Genomic DNA, 18,361 nt, shown 5'->3' on the forward strand with positions numbered 1-18,361 from the left:
AATCCATGAAAAAAAACAGCAAAATATTCCTGAAAAAAGCACCGTACACCAACGCTGTGTGCAAAAATCCCAGTGGGATGCAAGTCAAACAACAACAACAACCACAAGGCAACTAAGATTAAGGCCATCAGTCTAACTCCGTACTACAACAAACAAAAACATGGCCAAACCAAAAAACGTTTTCGAAATCAACAAAATAAAGCCATAAATGCAATGTAACAGTGATCACAGGGACTGTGACCGAATTTTTTACGGCATTCGCGACGTCGCAACGCGAAAGGCCGTAGCGTTTGACGCCCGCGGCGTTAACAACCCTCTCACCGTTCTGAGATTGCCGCAAGTTGCAGGGTTGGGGGGAGGGGGGGTCCCGTTCACCGCCGAATCTCGGAACGCGCGAGCGGCCATTATCCAGAGGGGCCGTAGGTGCGGTAGCGGCGTTGTTTCTGAGGATGTCGCTACTCAGCGCAGAGAATCGTAGCGACACGACCGCCGCCACTATGCGACGGCCGACGCCAAGACTGTCCCACGCCGCCCTCCCGCACGCGCGTGGCCTTGCGTGGTGAGCCTCGGCACCGATCAAGTTGCTTTACTTTCGATGACGTGCATGTACGGACACGTAGGTGTACGTCGTCGGAAACTGGAAGGGGGGTTTAAGACGTCGCGTGGCATATATCACGTGACCCGCCCCGCCAGCGCGCGTGGCGTGTGTCACATGACCCGCCCCGCCAGCACACGCTTTTATTATTATTGTTGTTGCGTGGCCCGCCATAAAATATAATTGAAGAACCCTGCTCTTACCCATAACCGCTCACGCAGATGGGGGGGGGAGTGGGGGTGGGGGGGGAGTGGGCTGCCCACTGGGCCACCGCTATTCTCTACTTGCAATCGCCCGATGGCGAGTCGGGTGACTTCCCCGACACGTGCCGAGACCGGTGTCGTCACACCGGTCATAGATACGCCGACTGGTCGGCCCCTGGTACCTGGGGGTACGCAGCACGCGCTGGGAAAGGAGTTTGGCTCCAACCGGTGTATTGTACCAGCCGCCTGCTCGAGTGTCCTTAGGGTTTAACGACATCGAACCCACGACCGCCCGTATACCATGCGAGGGAGATAACATCTCGCCCAGGCATTGGCGGCGAGGGAGAGGGCAAGCCTGGGAGAGAGCCGGGGACATTACTTCTCACGTACGCTAAACCACGCATGCAGGTTGCCAACCCAACGCAGACCCCGGAACGTTAAGTGGCGAATTCTTTGTGGGATGTTCGCCCGGGACGGTAAATCTCAGCAGCGGCACGGCTCGTTTCCGTCCCCCCCCCCATCAACGGGGGGAGCACACACGGGGTGTTTGTGATTTAAAGTGGCTCCAGAAATCCGTCGTGCGATTGCAAACCCAGAGTGCTGCTCTCTTGCAGTTGTTCCACCCGTTGTTGTTGTTGTTTGTTGTTGTTGTTGTTTCCGTAAATGTTGTGAGAATCTGTGCTGCGTTGTCGCCTGTTTAATCCCTAGGGACGTCACGTGGCCCACGCACGCGCGCGTGTCTCTCCCTCTCTCTCTCTCTGTCTGCGAGTGCGTCGCGTGCTCCGCTCAAATTCATTCACCCTTCGTCCGTCGCGCGCAGTCAAGCGAAGGACCGTTGCGCCGCCGCAACGCGTGGCCACTCTCTCATCACAGCTGCCGTACACCGGCGTCTCGCTAGTGGCGAGGGAGTTTTTGGGAGGGCCACCACAGGGAGGGTGGAGCCATTCCTTTGAGGGCCGCGGTCCCCCACTTCGTAAACGTCCACTGCAGTGCGCCGATCGTCGGCCTTTCTTCTCCACGGCGCAGCTCCGCCCGCGAGGGCCTCGCGTTGGATTCAACTCCCCCCCCAATTGCGTCCAACATCCCATTTTCCCAGTCGCAACAACCCTTGTGGCTCAGCCTTTTGTTTTCTCATCGCCTTGTCCAAGAATGTGCGTGTGCGTGACACGTACGTTGAATTTATTTCGCGCCATACGTAGCCAACCGTGCCAATCGGGGGTGTGCGCTCGGAGGGGGGGGGGGGGGGGAGCGGGGACGACGACAAACGAAACACAAAAAGGAGTCCGAAAGAAATTAGTTTTCAATTGAGATTATTTTAAAATGCATAGCTCCCAGCGGCATCCTAATATCGGAAGGAAGAGCGATCCAGACTGCCGCAGGAGCGCGTCTGAAAGCGCTGCGCAAATGCGGTGACCGCCGTCTTTGTCGTGCGAGCTCCATCGTTGAGAAAGTTGTCTTTCTGCTCAATTTTTTCTCGGTCGCATGCTCGGCGCATTTCCTGGCACGCCATTGGTATCGTGTCGAGACTCCGACAAATCCCATTTTGTGAACCCTGCGGGCCAGTGATGAACCCACGTGCTCGGCAGCGAGCGGGCCGGTGGCGGTCAGAATCAGAATGTTGATTTAGACCGGAGGAGTCCGATGAGCTATGCAGCTGTTTATTTCACAGATGTCCAGCAGAGATTGCCCAGTGCAGTGGGTCGGGTTGGCAGGGAACAGTGGTGCAGCGGTTGGCGCCGCCCCGCTTCGAAACTGGCGGCACGAGTTCGACTCCCGGCTCACGAGCAACATTGGCGACGGACACCTGAACCGGTCCCGTGGGCCTCCCTCCCCCTAAGGTCGACTCAGCCTTAAATGAGTGCCTGGTACAAGGCTGCTGGCCCCATGAGCCGCAGGCCGCGGGCACTCTTTTTGGGCCGCGTGGCCGACGTGACCTCTGCCCTCTTCCTCCGAAACAGCACGGCGGTGCCGAGTGGTCCTCGGGGGGGACCGCCGTCGCAGAAGTTTTCCTGCGAAACGCCCGCAGTCCCAGCGTGACGCTCGCGCCCTGACCCGCCGTTCAGTAACTAAAACTAAATAACTATAATTAATTTTCTTCACTTGTTTGTATATTTTCTTTTACTTTCCTTACGACTTTTACCTTACCAAGTAAGGCCCACTAAGCTGCGTAGGTCTTTTTATGAGCGACCTGGCGATGGCAAATGATAGCTCAACGAAAGTGGGCTCGTCATCATGACGTGGGGAATTCACAGCAGCGGCCAAATACTCTGAAACGCGCGGTGTTGTTCATTCTAAATGCGGAGGGGAAAAAACCGGAGGACCCCGGACAAAATTCCGCGTGACCACAGGGAGAGAGATACACACACTCCAAATATACAGCAGACACCGTCGTGGTTCGAATCGAACCCGCTACCCCCTGCATACAAGGCGATGGTGTTGACATCTCTTGCCACTGCGGCACCTCAATGGAAGAGCCCCGATACGACGCCGACCGCCGTCGGTGTCTTTCCAGGGTGACACTCGGGCCATGCGATGGCCTCCCGAGTAACGTCCATCGCGTACCTTGGAAATTTCCATCGGCTCCGTCGGTTATTCTCGTGTACCAATTCCCCGCTGTCAGATGTCTCGTAATTGTACCGATGGTCCCCCCCCACTTAATTTTCTCGAGTCAATGGTTATTGTTGCTTTTTTGGAAAGGAGCCGGCAGAAGAAAATCTGTAATGTGGAGAAGGAAAGCGGGATGACTTTGACGATGACTAAACCGGCAACCCCAGAGGTGGTACAGGGTGGCCACCAAGTCCCTTTGCTTGATAAAAGGATATCGTTACTCTCTATTCGAACAATCCACCAATCACATATCAGATCCGCTCCCAATCCACCAATCACAGATCAGATCCCCTCCCAATCCACCAATCACAGATCAGATCCCCTCCCCATCCATCAAAGATCAGATCCCCTCCCCATCCATCAAAGATCAGATCCCCTCCCAATCCATCAATGACAGATCAGATCGCCGCCCAATCCATCAATGACAGATCAGATCGCCGCCCAATCCATCAACGACAGATCAGATGGCCGCCCAATCCACCAATCAGAGATCAGATCCCCTTCCAATCCACCAATCACAGATAAGATCCTCTCCTAATCCATCCATCAATCGTCCACTGAATTATGATTTGAATAATTCCAGAATTGCTCGGGCAGAATGTGGCCAAAGGACATCGGCATTTCATGCAAAAGGTGACTTTGTGGCAGCCCTGAAGATCACAGCGATGCAACAAACTGACTCCCCTCGTCCGCGATCAACGCATTCACACCCGCCACACCATTGTGCTCGCCCGGCCACTTTGTCACGTAAATGAACAATAGCACATTCACGAGGAGCTTTGTTCCCTCCCCGCCGTGCCTATTCGGTGCTAACGCCGGCACGGTGTGAGCCAATGAGGCGCAACGCTTTGCACCTGATTGGCTCGTGACGTGGTTTCTCGCCACTCGGCACGGTCGTGGGCCCTCTAGAGCCTATACAATTCGATCACCGCTTTGTGCGGATGGACTCGATCCTTCCATTAGGGACGTGGAACTTCCACCGCTGGCTCAAGGCTACAGATGTGACGTGAGCCGCCGACCCGTACCCGTCGTTTTGATTGGGAAATTGCCGTGACCGTGACTGTGGATAAGAGCGAAGGGTAAGCAGTGCATCGACCTACTGGCATTCCAGACCAACATTACCAAGCGGCACTTTGCTTCGGTGAGCGAACTCTGGGTCGGTTTCGAGCTTCCGGGTCTCATCGGCGGAGCGAGGGCTCGTTGGACAAACGCTGCCGGGGTTACTCCGCACGAACTGTGGCTTGCTTTTGACCCCCGTGCCAGGATTAACGTGCGTGCCTGCATTTTGTGTTTAACGCTTTGGCCCTTCTTTGTCAAGACGGATGTGGTGACGGCGATGGTGGTGATGGTGGTGATGATGGTGATGATGATGGTGATGAAACGAAAAATCCCGGGTCTCGGGCTCGTTCCCGGGGAAGTGGGATCCTTGCTGGGATCCGAGGTGGGGATCGGCGGTGGTGGTGGTGGTTATGGTGGCTCGCCTGGTGAAGTTTCGGGGGCGCTACGGTGGCTAGGAGATGTTAACTACCTCGCCTGGTATACAGGAGGTCGTGGGTTTGATCCCAACCCTGACGCCTGCTGTATATTTGGAGTTTGCATGTCTCTCTCTCTCATCATCATCACAGTGGCTAGGAGATGTTAACTACCTCGCCTGGTACACAGGAGGTCGTGGGTTCGATCCCAACCCTGACGCCTGCTGTATATTTGGAGTTTGCATGTCTCTCATCTCCCCGTGGTCACGTGGATGTTTCTCCGGTTCCTCTGGTATTCCCCCTCGAACATTTAGAATCAACATCACACGTTTCGGGTATCTTTGCTGCTGCTATATTGTCCCTCGTGATGTCAAGCCACTTCGTTGAGCTATCATTTGTGGCCAGGTCGCTCCTGTGAAAGAGCTACATAGCTCGGTGAGGTTTTTTGTTTTTTTCACCCGGTAAATAAAATAAAACGTAGTTCCAAAAAATGACAGATTTTCGACACATCCGACGGTAAGCATTTTGAGGTTTCACAGGCGGCAGGGGAAATAGGATCTCTGCGAGAAAAAGAATATCAACGTGGCGACCGCGGCCCTCGTCGCCCAGTTACTCCCTTCATGTTTCGCCCACTTGCCCTCTGCTCTCCCCACCGTTGCCCTTGCATGCAGATGCCAGACGGCCTTTGGGCGCTTATCGGTCTGTTGCTTCTTGCGTACGGCGGTGAGGCTTGGGTGGTGGGAACTGAGGAATTCATTTTTTGTTTGTCGGTGGTGGTGGTGGCGGCGATGAAAAGACTCGGCCACTCTCATTTAATGATTACACTACACACCAGGTACCCATTTTATTTGGCCGAGTCGACCACGGGAGGGAGGCCCAGGACCCGTAAAGATTATCGTCACTGGCGTTGGCCGTGAGCGGGAATCGAACTCGGGTCGCCGGGTCCGTAGCGCAGCGCAGCGCTAACCGCTACACCACCGCTCCCCACACTCACAGAGACTCACACAGAGACCCATAGACTCACACAGAGACCCATAGACTCACACAGAGACCCATAGACTCACACAGAGACCCATAGACTCACACAGAGACCCATATACTCACACAGAGACCCATAGACTCACACAGAGACCCATAGACTCACACAGAGACCCATAGACTCAAACAGAGACCCATAGACTCACACAGAGACCCATAGACTCAAACAGAGACCCATAGACTCAAACAGAGACCCATAGACTCAAACAGAGACCCATAGACTCACACAGAGACCCATAGACTCACACAGAGACCCATAGACTCACACAGAGACCCATAGACTCAAACAGAGACCCATAGACTCAAACAGAGACCCATAGACTCACACAGAGACCCATAGACTCGCGTAGCGGAGTGGGGACGTTCGGAGGAAGATACAAGCCGGAAAACAGTCACGAAGCCTCGGCTCCCTCATTGTGGAAATCGTTAGTAGGGTTCCTTATTTTGTAAAACCTTAAACAAAAGTGGCTCTCCATACAACTTGCCGCCGAGTCGTTACGCACATATATATAAACTCCCCGTTTATATATATAAACGGGGAGCTCGGGCAGTTGTTGGGTAACGCCGGCTCACCGCCACCACGTGCCTGCTGCCGAGGCCCGCTCCTCGTCAGTGCTGCCACCACCTGGCGCACTCGATCTCTCGAGTCTGGCGAGGGTGGTCCCTTACTGCAGGCCGGAGGAGCTGAGCTATTGTCGTTGCCACGGGGAAGATGTTCTTCCTTATCGCGTGCTCTCAAAGGGACTTGTCGGGGATTTGTGCTACAACAACAGAAGAAGACGAAGCAGCAATGTCCAACCACATCCGCAAGATTCACGGCATCGCAGGAGTTTCTGAGCGTTGTTGTCTGACATTTGGACTCGGCATACAAGGACAACAGAAACACGTGTACACTTTAAATATGGCAATGATTGCAAGGATGGCAATAATGATATTCTAAATAATAATAATGTGGTAACATTGATGAGTTAAAACGAATCCAAATTGCCACGGAAGCCACGCGTCTTGACACCCAGTGTTCTACAAAGACAAAGGTCCCCCGCGTATACCCTTACCAGACTGTTGGGGCAAGTGCCATTAGCGAGTAGATGTAAGTCAGCACCACGCCCAGCCGCCTTTGTCTCCCCAGCGGCAATGTTCACACACCGCACCAGGTACTCATTGAGGCGGAGTCGACCTAGGGGAGGCCCAGGACAGGTTCAGATAATCGTCACTGACCGTGAGCGGGAGTCCAACTCGGGTCGTCGGGTTCGTAGCGCAGCGCGCTAACCGCTCCACTACCGCTCCCCCCAAGTGTTCTACAATCACACACAGACGCTCATCACTCGCACGCTCACAACGATAAAGACAAAGATCCCCCCTCCCCCGTATAGCCTTCAACAGACTGCTGGGGCAAGTTCTTATTGGTGGGGATGTGGGATGGCAGATGCTTGCTGGTGATGGCATGAGCTTCACTCGCTCTCTCTCTGTGCGAGACGGATGCATGCGGCGCGGGCATGGGGTGAGCGGCGGTGAGGTGAGGGTGAGCGGCGGTGAGGTGAGGGTGAGCAGGTGAGCGAGGGTGAGGCGTGGGAGTGACAACCCCGCCCCCCGCCGCCGCCGCCGCCGACACCTCGCCCCGCTAACCCCGAGCGCGTGTGCGGTGTCACCAGGCGAGACGAGGGAGGAGCGGCAGTTCCGCAACTGGATGAACTCCCTCGGGGTCATTCCCTTCGTCAACCACCTGTACAGGTGAGCCGCTGGGGTTCTTGGTCACCGTTTGGAACGCGCCAACGGTGCGACACCACGCGCGCGTGTGTGCGTGTGTATGTGTGTGTGTATGTATGTGTGTGTATGTGTGCGTGTGTGTGTGTGCGTGTGTATGTGTGTGTATGTGTGCGTGTGTATGTGTGCGTGTGTATGTGTGCGCGTGTGTGCGTGTGTATGTGTGCGCGTGTGTGCGTGTGTATGTGTGCGTGTGTGTGCGCGTGCGTGCGTGTATGTGTGCGTGCGTGAATGTGTGTGTGCGTGTGTGTGCGTGCGTGTATGTGTGTGCGTGCGTGTGTGTGCGTGCGTATGTGTGCGTGTGTGTATGTGTGTGTATGTGTGCGTGCGTATGTGTGTGCGATAGTGTAGCGGTCAGCGCGCTGGGCGATGAACCCGGCGACACGGGTTCGATTCCCGCTCACGGCCAAAACCAGTGACGATTATCTGAACCGGTCCTGGGCCTCCCCTAGGTCGACTCAACCTCAAATGAGTACCTGGTGCGGTGAGTAAACATCGCCACTAGGGAGACAAAGGCGGTCGGGCGTGGTGTTGGCCACCCCACCCCCTCGTATGCCGTGCCGGCCTTCAAAGGTGCTCGCTAACAGCACTTTCCCCTACAGTCTGTTAAGGCTATACGGGGGATCTTTGTTTTTGGTGTGTATGTGTACGTGCGTGTGTGTGTGTGTGCGGGGAGCGGTGGCGCAGCGATTAGCGCGCTGCGCTTCGAGCCCGGCAACCCGGGTTTCATTCCCGCTCGCGACCAACACCCGGTGACGATTATCTAAACCGGTCCTGGGCCTCCCCTAGGTCGACTCAACCTCAAATGAGTACCTGGTGCGGTGTGTGAACAACATCGCCACTGGAGGTGGCGCCGGCCTTCGCAACAGCCAGCACTTTCCGCAACGGTTCGTTGAGGCCGCACGGGGGATCTTTGTCTTTGTTATGCCCCGCAGTGACCTCACGGACGCGCAGGTCATCTTCCAGCTGTACGAGAGGATCCAGGCGAAGGTGAACTGGGACAAGGTGAACAAGGCGCCGTACGCTAAGCTTAGTGCTCACATGAAGAAGGTGAGTCCCAGTGACGTCATCGCCACCCCCCCCATAACCCCTTCCCCCCCCCCACCAACATCAATACGCTTAAATAGTCCCCACTCCCCTTGGCCCTGCTTGGCCCCCGAGATTGAGGGTTAATAACTCGTGAGGTCACGGTCACGGCAAATAGCCGGCGGGAAACCGTCCCCGCCGCGTAGCGAGAGGGCGCCCTGTGCTGGCTCGGGTCGCGTGTGCCGGTGGAAAAAAAAGGGGGCCCTATTGTTTTTTTTAAATATAATACTTTTAGTAGAATTATTTTTTTTTATGATAAAAAAATATTTCAAATATATATTAATTCCTTTACTATTACACATTTTCACATCACTTTATTATACATACCATCATTTTCTCTTCTTTGTCTTTTGTCCGGAAGCTTGAGAACTGCAACTACGCGGTGATGTTGGGCAAGGATTCAGGCTTCTCCCTGGTTGGCATCGCGGGGCAGGACCTGTACGAAGGCAACCCCACCCTCACCCTGGCGCTCGTGTGGCAGATCATGAGACGGTGAGGCCGGCGCCCGGACGCGCGTTCTGTCGGCCTCCACGTGACGGGTCAGAACCAAGAGTCGGAAATTTGTTGCCTTAAAAGGGGGCTCGCGCCCACATGGCTTGCGAGGAACGAACGCATTTGTACACTCCGTCACGGGGTCCTTAAGGTCTTCCGTTCTCCAACTGCTCAGCGCTCCAGGTCTGGGTGGCGCTCTTATGGTGATCGGTACTTTCCTTAGCGCGGCACCACAAGCCGTGGAACGCCTTGCCACTTGAAATCGCTGCAATCGGGAGTCGGTAGATATGTTTAAGTCTGCTTTGGTTTTATTCGGTAAAGTCACGTGTTGTGGCCGAAACGTCGTGTTTTAATTGGTTTTTTTTTACCTACGTGACTTTACCGAATAAAACCAAAGAGTATGAATTCTTGCAGTCGCGAAAGCTTCAAATCTAGAATATTTAAGTCTGCTTTTGCAAAGCCATCTCATTAAAGTGGCCCAGTTTGGTTGGTTGACCCCTGGTTCTGGTTTCATTTCGCTGCTTTTCATACTTTGCGCATCGGCACCCTGGGATGGAATGCCGCATTATACACTTTGAATGATTATAACTGAAGGAATCCGATGAGCTATGAAGCTCGTCTTTTTCACAGACGTCCGGTAGGTTTCACAGATGTCCTGAGGGTTGCATACGAGCTGGGGATGTGTTCACGATGCTCACATTCATCTTTAAAAATGTGGCCTGGTGGCGGTGGCCGTGCACGTGGGTCGGTAAGCCGGCTCTCTGCCGAGGCACGGGTGGGGGGGGAGGGTTGGTGGATCGCGATCATTACGGTTGTTGACGCTGAAGCACTTTTAAAATAAATCTAAAAACTTACTTTTTCAAACTTGCTTTTAATTAGGATTTTTGGAATTTGTTATTTATATTATGTCTTTGCAAAAAAAATGTTACAACGTGATTTTATTTTGCCTGCAATTTCACTTTTATTGTTCGTCACTGTAAAGCACCATGCATTGCATTTTTTTGCACGAATAGTGCTACGTCGCAATCAAGTTTGATTGATTAAGTTGGCCGCGTGCGTGTCTCCAGGTACACGCTGATTGTTCTGGAGGACCTGGGTGATGGGCAGAAGGTGAACGACGAGATCATCATCGGCTGGGTGAACGAGAGCCTGGAGGAGGCCAGGAAGAAGTCTTTCATCTCCAGCTTCAAGGTGCGTCGCTAACGCTGCCATCACCATCTCTGGTGTCACCATCCCTGCTGTCACCATCGCTGGTGTCACCAGGGATGGTGACACTATCCCTGGTGTCACCATCCCTGCCGTCACCATCGCTGGTGTCACCATCGCTGGTGTCACCATCCCTGCCGTCACCATCCCTGCTGTCACCATCCCTGGTGTCACCATCGCTGGTGTCACCATCGCTGGTGTCACCATCCCTGCTGTCACCATCTTTCACACCGGTGTTCTTATTGCAAGGCCACCGCAGGCCCCTGACGTGCGCCACCCCCAACCCCCCACCCCCCAACCCCCCCAACCCCCCACCCCTCCACCCCCCCAACCCTCCACCCCCCCAACCCCCCACCCCTCCACCCCCCCAACCCCCCACCCCTCCACCCCACCAACCCCCCACCCTTCCCTCCCCCCACCCCCCAACCCCCCACCCCTCCACCCCCCAACCCCACCAACCCCCCAACCCCCCACACCTCCACCCCCCCAACCCCCCCAACCCCCCACCCTCCACCCCCCCACCCCTCCACCCCTCCACCCCCCCCACCCCTCCACCCCCCCAACCCCCCACCCGCTGCGATGCGCTACGAACCCGGCGTCCCGAGTTCGATTCTCGCTCACGGCCACCACCGGTGGCGATTATCTGAACCGGTTTCTGGGGCTCCGCTAGGTCGACTCAGCCTCAAATGAGTGCCTGGGGCGGTGTGAAAACATCGCCACTGGGGAGGCAAAGGCGGCCGGTCGGGCGTTGTTACTGGCCGGCCACACCCTCGTGTGCCGTGCCGGCCTTCGTAGGCGCTACTTGCTAACAGCACTTGCCCCAACAGTCTGGTACAGGCTACACGGGAGGTGGGGGAGGGGGGAACCTTTGCCTTTGTGTATCCGTGTCTCTCGGGTGGTGCATCTGTAACGTCATCTCAGACAGTTCACCCATATCACCCTGCGTCATCTCAGACAGTTCACCCATATCACCCTGTGTCATCTCAGACAGTTCACCCATATCACCCTGCATCGTCTCAGATAGTTCACCCATATCACCCTGCATCGTCTCAGATAGTTCACCCATATCACCCTGCGTCGTCTCAGACAGTTCACCCATATCACCCTGCATCGTCTCAGACAGTTCACCCATATCACCCTGCGTCGTCTCAGACAGTTCACCCATATCACCCTGCGTCGTCTCAGACAGTTCACCCATATCACCCAGCGACATCTCAGACAGTTCACCCATATCACCCTGCGTCATCTCAGACAGTTCACCCATATCACCCTGCGTCATCTCAGACAGTTCACCCATATCACCCTGCGTCATCTCAGACAGTTCACCCATATCACCCTGCATCATCTCAGACAGTTCACCCATATCACCCTGCGTCATCTCAGACAGTTCACCCATATCACCCTGCGTCATCTCAGACAGTTCACCCATATCACTCTGCGTCATCTCAGACAGTTCACCCATATCACCCTGTGTCGTCTCAGACAGTTCACCCATATCACCCTGCGTCATCTCAGACAGTTCACCCATATCACCCTGCGTCGTCTCAGACAGTTCACCCATATCACCCTGCGTCATCTCAGACAGTTCACCCATATCACCCTGCGTCATCTCAGACAGTTCACCCAAATCACCCTGCGTCATCTCAGACAGTTCACCCATATCACCCTGCATCATCTCAGACAGTTCACCCATATCACCCTGCGTCATCTCAGACAGTTCACCCATATCACCCTGCGTCATCTCAGACAGTTCACCCATATCACCCTGCGTCGTCTCAGACAGTTCACCCATATCACCCTGCGTCATCTCAGACAGTTCACCCATATCACCCTGCGTCATCTCAGACAGTTCACCCATATCACCCTGCGTCGTCTCAGACAGTTCACCCATATCACCCTGCGTCATCTCAGACAGTTCACCCATATCACCCTGCGTCATCTCAGACAGTTCACCCATATCACCCTGCGTCGTCTCAGACAGTTCACCCATATCACCCTGCGTCGTCTCAGACAGTTCACCCAAATCACCCTGCGTCATCTCAGACAGTTCACCCAAATCACCCTGCGTCGTCTCAGACAGTTCACCCATATCACTCTGCGTCATCTCAGACAGTTCACCCATATCACCCTGCGTCGTCTCAGACAGTTCACCCATATCACCCTGCGTCGTCTCAGACAGTTCACCCAAATCACCCTGCGTCATCTCAGACAGTTCACCCAAATCACCCTGCGTCATCTCAGACAGTTCACCCATATCACCCTGCGTCGTCTCAGACAGTTCACCCATATCACCCTGCGTCGTCTCAGACAGTTCACCCATATCACCCTGCGTCATCTCAGACAGTTCACCCATATCACCCTGCGTCGTCTCAGACAGTTCACCCATATCACCCTGCGTCATCTCAGACAGTTCACCCATATCACCCTGCGTCGTCTCAGACAGTTCACCCATATCACTCTGCGTCATCTCAGACAGTTCACCCATATCACCCTGCGTCGTCTCAGACAGTTCACCCACATCACCCTGCGTCGTCTCAGACAGTTCACCCATATCACCCTGCGTCGGTCACCTTCCGGCGAGCCTTCGACACTTCGCGTGACCCCAAGGCGCACCCCGTTCGGCGCGGGTGCCGTGGTGACAGTCTCTTCAAGGCGACACGTGGGGGTGATGTGGTGTGATTGTGGATCTTTGTCTTTTGCAGGACACCAGCATAAGCAGCAGCCATGCGGTGCTGGACCTCATCGACGCCATCCAGCCGGGCTCCATCAATTACGACATCATCAAGACCGGCTTTCTCGACCTCAAGGAGAAGCAGGACAATGCCAAGTGAGAGACCGCACTCCGTGCTTCCCGGGCCAGGCCAAGCGGTGTCCGCGAGATGTTAACTCCCTCGCCTGGTGCACAGGAGGTCGTGGCTTCGATCCCGACCCTGACGCCTGCTGCTGTGTGTTTGGTGTTTGCCTGTCTCTCTCTCTGTCCCCGTGGTCGCGTGGATTTTTCTCCAGGTCCTCCGGTTTTTCCGCCCCACATTTAGAAATCACCATCACGCGTTTAGATTATTTGGCTGCTGTACATTCCCACGTGATGATCCACTTCATTGGGCTATCGTTTGTGGCCAGGTCGCTTCTGAAAAAGAGCTACGTAGCTCGGTGGGCCATACCTGGTAAAATAGTTTTGTGCTGAACTAGTATACTACTAAAATAGTTGAAGCCAGGCCAATAATACTTTCTGAAAAGACGATTTAGACCGTCGGCCTTTCTGAGCAACGTGATACAGTTGCCCTGAAGCAAGCAAACTCTGGACAGCTTTCCACCTTCTGGGGTTCATCAGCGGTGTCAGGCCCATCAAACGAATACCGCCGGCTTACCTCATGCTTATTATGGAGGGGGCTGCAGGACAGGAAGTCTGTTTATATGTTTCATTTAATTCCCAGAATGCTCCACGGCAGCGCATTACGAATGATTATGAAGCGGAAAAGGTGCAGCCCTGCAATTCCTTGCCCACGCCACTGCTGGTAGAAGGGCATCCACTAGAGAGGGGGCTCTCGAGAGCTCCCTCTCTAGTGGAGGGTGGTTTGGCCTACTCTTCCACAATCCGCAGTGTCTTGCAAGAGGGTGGCTCTCATAGGTTGGTACCGTAATCGAAGGTGTGGTGCAGGGACAACGAAACGAACGCGCAAAAAAAAAAAACCCACTTCTAAAGAAATGAGAAAACGAGTGCTCAATCGAGACGACGATTCAAACGTGCACAGCCCCAGCGGCATCCAAATATCGGAAGGGAGAGCGTTCCAGACGGCCGCGGGAGCGCGTCCGAAAGCGCCGCGCGACGACGCGGCCGCCGCCGCCGCCTGAGCTCGATGGCCGAGCCGAAGGCCGCGGCGGCCGCGGGGGTGGCCGGGGTTCACGTGGCGATGGTTTATGCTCTCTGACGAGATCGGCGACGCGCGTTCCGCCAGCCAGCGACTTGCGCACCCTGACGGGGCCTCCGGTTGCCCAGGGCTGACTGCGTCGTCGTTGCGTTGGGTGCAGCGGCCATGAGTGTTGGGGTTGGTTTTTTTTTCTGTTCATTTTATCATTATGCCACGTAATAAAGGGTGCTTTAGAAAATGTCTAACGCTTAAATGGGACTATCGTTTTGAATGGAAAAAGAACGGGATAATACGCCGTGACATGACAACAAGTGTAATGTTCGTAGCTTCAGGAAGTCGACAGAGTCTCTCCACTTGTTCGCCATCGCTGTCGACGCGTGGCCTGGGATCTTCTCCAGGCGGCCTCCAGAGCCCGGCGGAGGCGGCGGCAGCACGTGTCACGTGGTGTTGTTGCAAATTCTCACAAGTGTTCCAAAAAAATGTTGAAGCACCCTGTATTTATTCTACACAATTCGACGCGACCACCGGCACAAAACGCCGATCACAGAACGGAAGAGGCGGGGGGGTGGGGGGAGAGTGGGAACAGAAACTCCCACAATAATTTTTAACCCCGACCGTGGCCCCACCTCCCTCTCTTCTCCCTCCTCTCTCCTCTCCCTCCCTCGTCGCCGACAGGTACGCCATCTCGATGGCGCGGAAGATCGGCGCGCGTGTCTACGCGCTGCCCGACGACCTCGTCGAGGTGAAGCCGCGCATGGTCATGACCGTGTTCGCGTGTCTGATGGGGCGCGGCATGAAGCGCGTCAAGTGAAGTGGGGTGGCGGGAGGGATGGTGGAAGGGGGGGGGGGAGTTGTGGGGGGTCCCGGCGGCTGTGACCGCCGCAGCCGCCGCCGCAGCATAGCCAAACCTAAAAAAATAAGTCGGAAACAGTTATCTCGGTGGGGGGGGACGTCACATCGTCGCGCGTCACAACGTCGCGCGTCACAACGTCGCGCGTCACGTGTTTTTTTTGTTCCTTAAATGGCCTTCCCCGGGTGGCAGCGGGGGAAGGGAGGGGAGAGAGGGGGGGGGGAGTGGGGGGGGGTTCTAATGCTAACGGGACCCCAACCGACCATGAACCAGCGCCGTTGAGATCCAACCAATCGCGGGTTTGGCGAGGTCGACCGCATCCTGGCTTCGCGGTCCCGGCTCGGCCCCCCCGACAGCCGCCGCCGCCGCCGCCGCCGATGCCTGCGAGCGAAGCGCCCCCCAAGCTGTGGACCTGCACCGAGTCCGGGGCCCCTTCCGAAGGCTTTTCTCTAGCGACGGTGCGCAAAGAAGAACGTCCCTCGCCGTGGCTCCCGTCACGGTGCCGGGGGGTGTCGCGGAGAACTCCGCGACACCGTCCCGGCCGGCTTCCGCTTCCCCCGGTGCGACGTTCGGATCTCTTGCCCGGCGACGCATCCAGGGGCGGAGCCGGGGGCGACATTCTGCGTGTAAGTGTACGACACTCGGTCTGGCGGACTCCGTGAAACTGCATTGTCAGAGCGTGTCCGCCAAACCGATGGCGTCTAAGTTCAACAGCCTGACCTCTCTAAATCATTCTTGAAATTAAAATTTGTTAAATGTCACCACGGCCTGAAATCCTGGCTCCGCCCCTGGACGCATCTGTGATTATTAATGAAGTAACACGCAAACAAAGTTGTTGTTGTTGTTGTTGTTATGAGTTGCTCCGCGCGTCGCTATTTTCTTGAAATCGGTTGAAGAAACAACCACAAAAAAAATTGCCCTAAACTTTTTCAGATCAGGCAATCGTAAGCCCACAAATGTTGCCGTGAGTTTATTCGCCAACACACAACCGGTGTGCTGAACTAGTATACGACACTATACACTACACTATATACTACTATACTATAATTGTAAATGTTGTCGTGGGTTTACTCTCAAACACACAACCGGTGTGCTGAACTAGTATAATACATTATACATGACACTATACGCTACTATACACTACTATACACCACACTATGATACACTGTGATACACTACACTATAATTTTAAATGTTGTAGTGGGTTTACTCTCCAACACGCAACCGGTGTGTGCTGCACTCGTAACCAATTCGCTACATTTTGCGTCTACGTGACAAGCCACACCGATTGGCCGTGTCGGGTGGTGGCCGGGTTTAACGACACATTTATACTCACTCGATCTAACACCAAAAACCTCTATCATGAAACCCACACTCATAAAATATATATTTAAGCGCGTGCAATAATTTAACCACGACAAAATTGACACGCAGGAGGCTTTCGCGACAAATATCACCGGTAATGCAGGGGTTTTTTTTTTGTTTGGGGTAAGATCGCGTAAACATATAAACGTGTTAGGTCGCGTAGATATGCACACGTGTGCTTGGCTGTGTCGGGTGGTGGCGGGTTTTAACGACGTTTTCGCATATTTACGCGATCCAATCCAACAACAACAACAAAAAAAACCCCTCCCTGCATTATGCATTACAAAATCAACTTTCCCCGTGGCGGGGAAAGACGCCGCCCTCCGTCACAGCCTCGAAGTCGCGTGCGAGCCGCTAAATCTTATTTGCAATCGGAGTGAAAGTCTCTTCGGCTTCGTGTTGCTTTTGGAAAATCTCGCCGGCCCCCCCCCCCCGCACGCGCGTCTAGGCGGGGCTGACCGCGTGGGGCATTTCGCGGCACATTCCACGGAAACGGCTGTCTGTCACTGTGCTGCTTTTCTTTTCTTACGTGAATTACGATAAAAAAGGAAATGCTTTAAAGAAATAGGATAATATTTTGGGCGTGACATCTGTGTGATTCTCCAGAGCTCCCTCTGGCTCCTCCCGCCAGCAGTGATTAAAAACGAATTTCATTAGAACCTGCTCTTTGTGTTTAGTTTGTTCTCCTTCGCCGCCCGCCCCCCTCCCCTCCCCCTCACCGGCACCTCCAATTAGCACGGTTGGCTACGTACGGTGCGAAAGAAGTTCAACATGCAGTACACGCAACATACATACAACACACATACATAGCGGTGTGAGCCGGCAATTGCAGGGCTGCGCCTTAATCTTTTATGAAAATCACTTTTTTGTTGAGGATAACTTTTCAGCGTAGGAGGTGGCGGGGCGACTCCGGAGGGAGGAATCTCAGAGGGGCTGAGCCGACAACCGCGCTGAGGTCTTCAGTTTTTTGATCCAGCCACGGCCTGCCCCCAGCCCCCTCCCTCAGTGGGCTCTGGCCCCCTAACCCCTGGTCAACGGTTATTGTAGTCGTGGGTCGTACACCTGTCACTCAACAGCCCCCTTGGCTGTTCTGCGCCCCTACGCACTGAGGGCGCCACTAGAGGTGAGTGTACGTGACCCATACAATACTGCTATGCAGGTAAGTACACATGTTGCGCGTAACAATGCCGCTACATCGCCCCTCCTCTCGTAGCACACGGCCGTCTCGGCTGGAACAAATCTCAATAACAAGGTAACAGTAACAAACATACACAAAATAAATAAAAAATGCTGCCTTTGAACAAGAACGCAAAAGCCGGTGAATCACCCCGATTAAATACCCTAACCCAACACAAATACCCTAACCCAACACAAATACCCTAACCCAACACAAATACCCTAACCCAACACAAAAAAAATGTAGAGTACAGTGGTACCTCAGTATACGTCGTTAATTCGTTCCAGAAGGTAGGAGAAGGTAGGAGGACTTATACCGAAGATGACGAATACCAAACGAATTTTGCCAATAAGAAATCAAGGGAAAGGAAATAATCCGTTACAGAGTATAAGAAATTATATTTTATATGGCAAATTATACATTGATGTGGTTGTATAACATAACGTAGACACTACTTATTATTACTAAAATGCATACATACGTTAAAATAAAAACACGTGAACATTCACAGAGAGTTACGGCAAGGGTGGTGCACTGAACGAGATTTACAGGCGGACTGAAGAGCGGCGCTTTGTTTCAGTCGTGAACGGGGTCTAGGCGGGGACGCGGCAACTGTGGTGCCGCCGCAGCGGAGCAG

At 54.3% G+C, this 18,361-nt stretch overlaps 1 protein-coding gene across 2 annotated transcripts in view; it reads left to right on the forward strand.

The window, feature by feature from the left end:
* The window catches only part of LOC116954424 (plastin-3-like), a 76,014-nt gene extending 58,804 nt beyond the window's left edge, over positions 1-17,210 (forward strand). The window contains exons 11-17 of one of the 2 annotated variants that reach the window (XM_032974931.2): positions 4,724-4,846; positions 7,568-7,646; positions 8,615-8,729; positions 9,127-9,257; positions 10,325-10,448; positions 13,166-13,290; positions 15,008-17,210. In XM_032974931.2, the coding sequence (XP_032830822.1) occupies positions 4,724-4,846; positions 7,568-7,646; positions 8,615-8,729; positions 9,127-9,257; positions 10,325-10,448; positions 13,166-13,290; positions 15,008-15,143 (833 nt within the window). In that variant the 3' untranslated portion in view covers positions 15,144-17,210. The remainder of the gene's footprint in view (positions 1-4,723; positions 4,847-7,567; positions 7,647-8,614; positions 8,730-9,126; positions 9,258-10,324; positions 10,449-13,165; positions 13,291-15,007) is intronic. The other variant, XM_032974930.2, reaches the window with a different exon arrangement.
* Positions 17,211-18,361: the final 1,151 nt, after the last annotated feature.

The sequence above is a fragment of the Petromyzon marinus genome, chromosome 55 (assembly GCF_048934315.1).
Source record: "Petromyzon marinus isolate PM22_M1 ecotype Great Lakes invasive population chromosome 55, UKy_Petmar_22M1.pri1.0, whole genome shotgun sequence".
In the NCBI taxonomy this organism is placed as follows: Eukaryota; Metazoa; Chordata; class Hyperoartia; order Petromyzontiformes; family Petromyzontidae; genus Petromyzon; species Petromyzon marinus.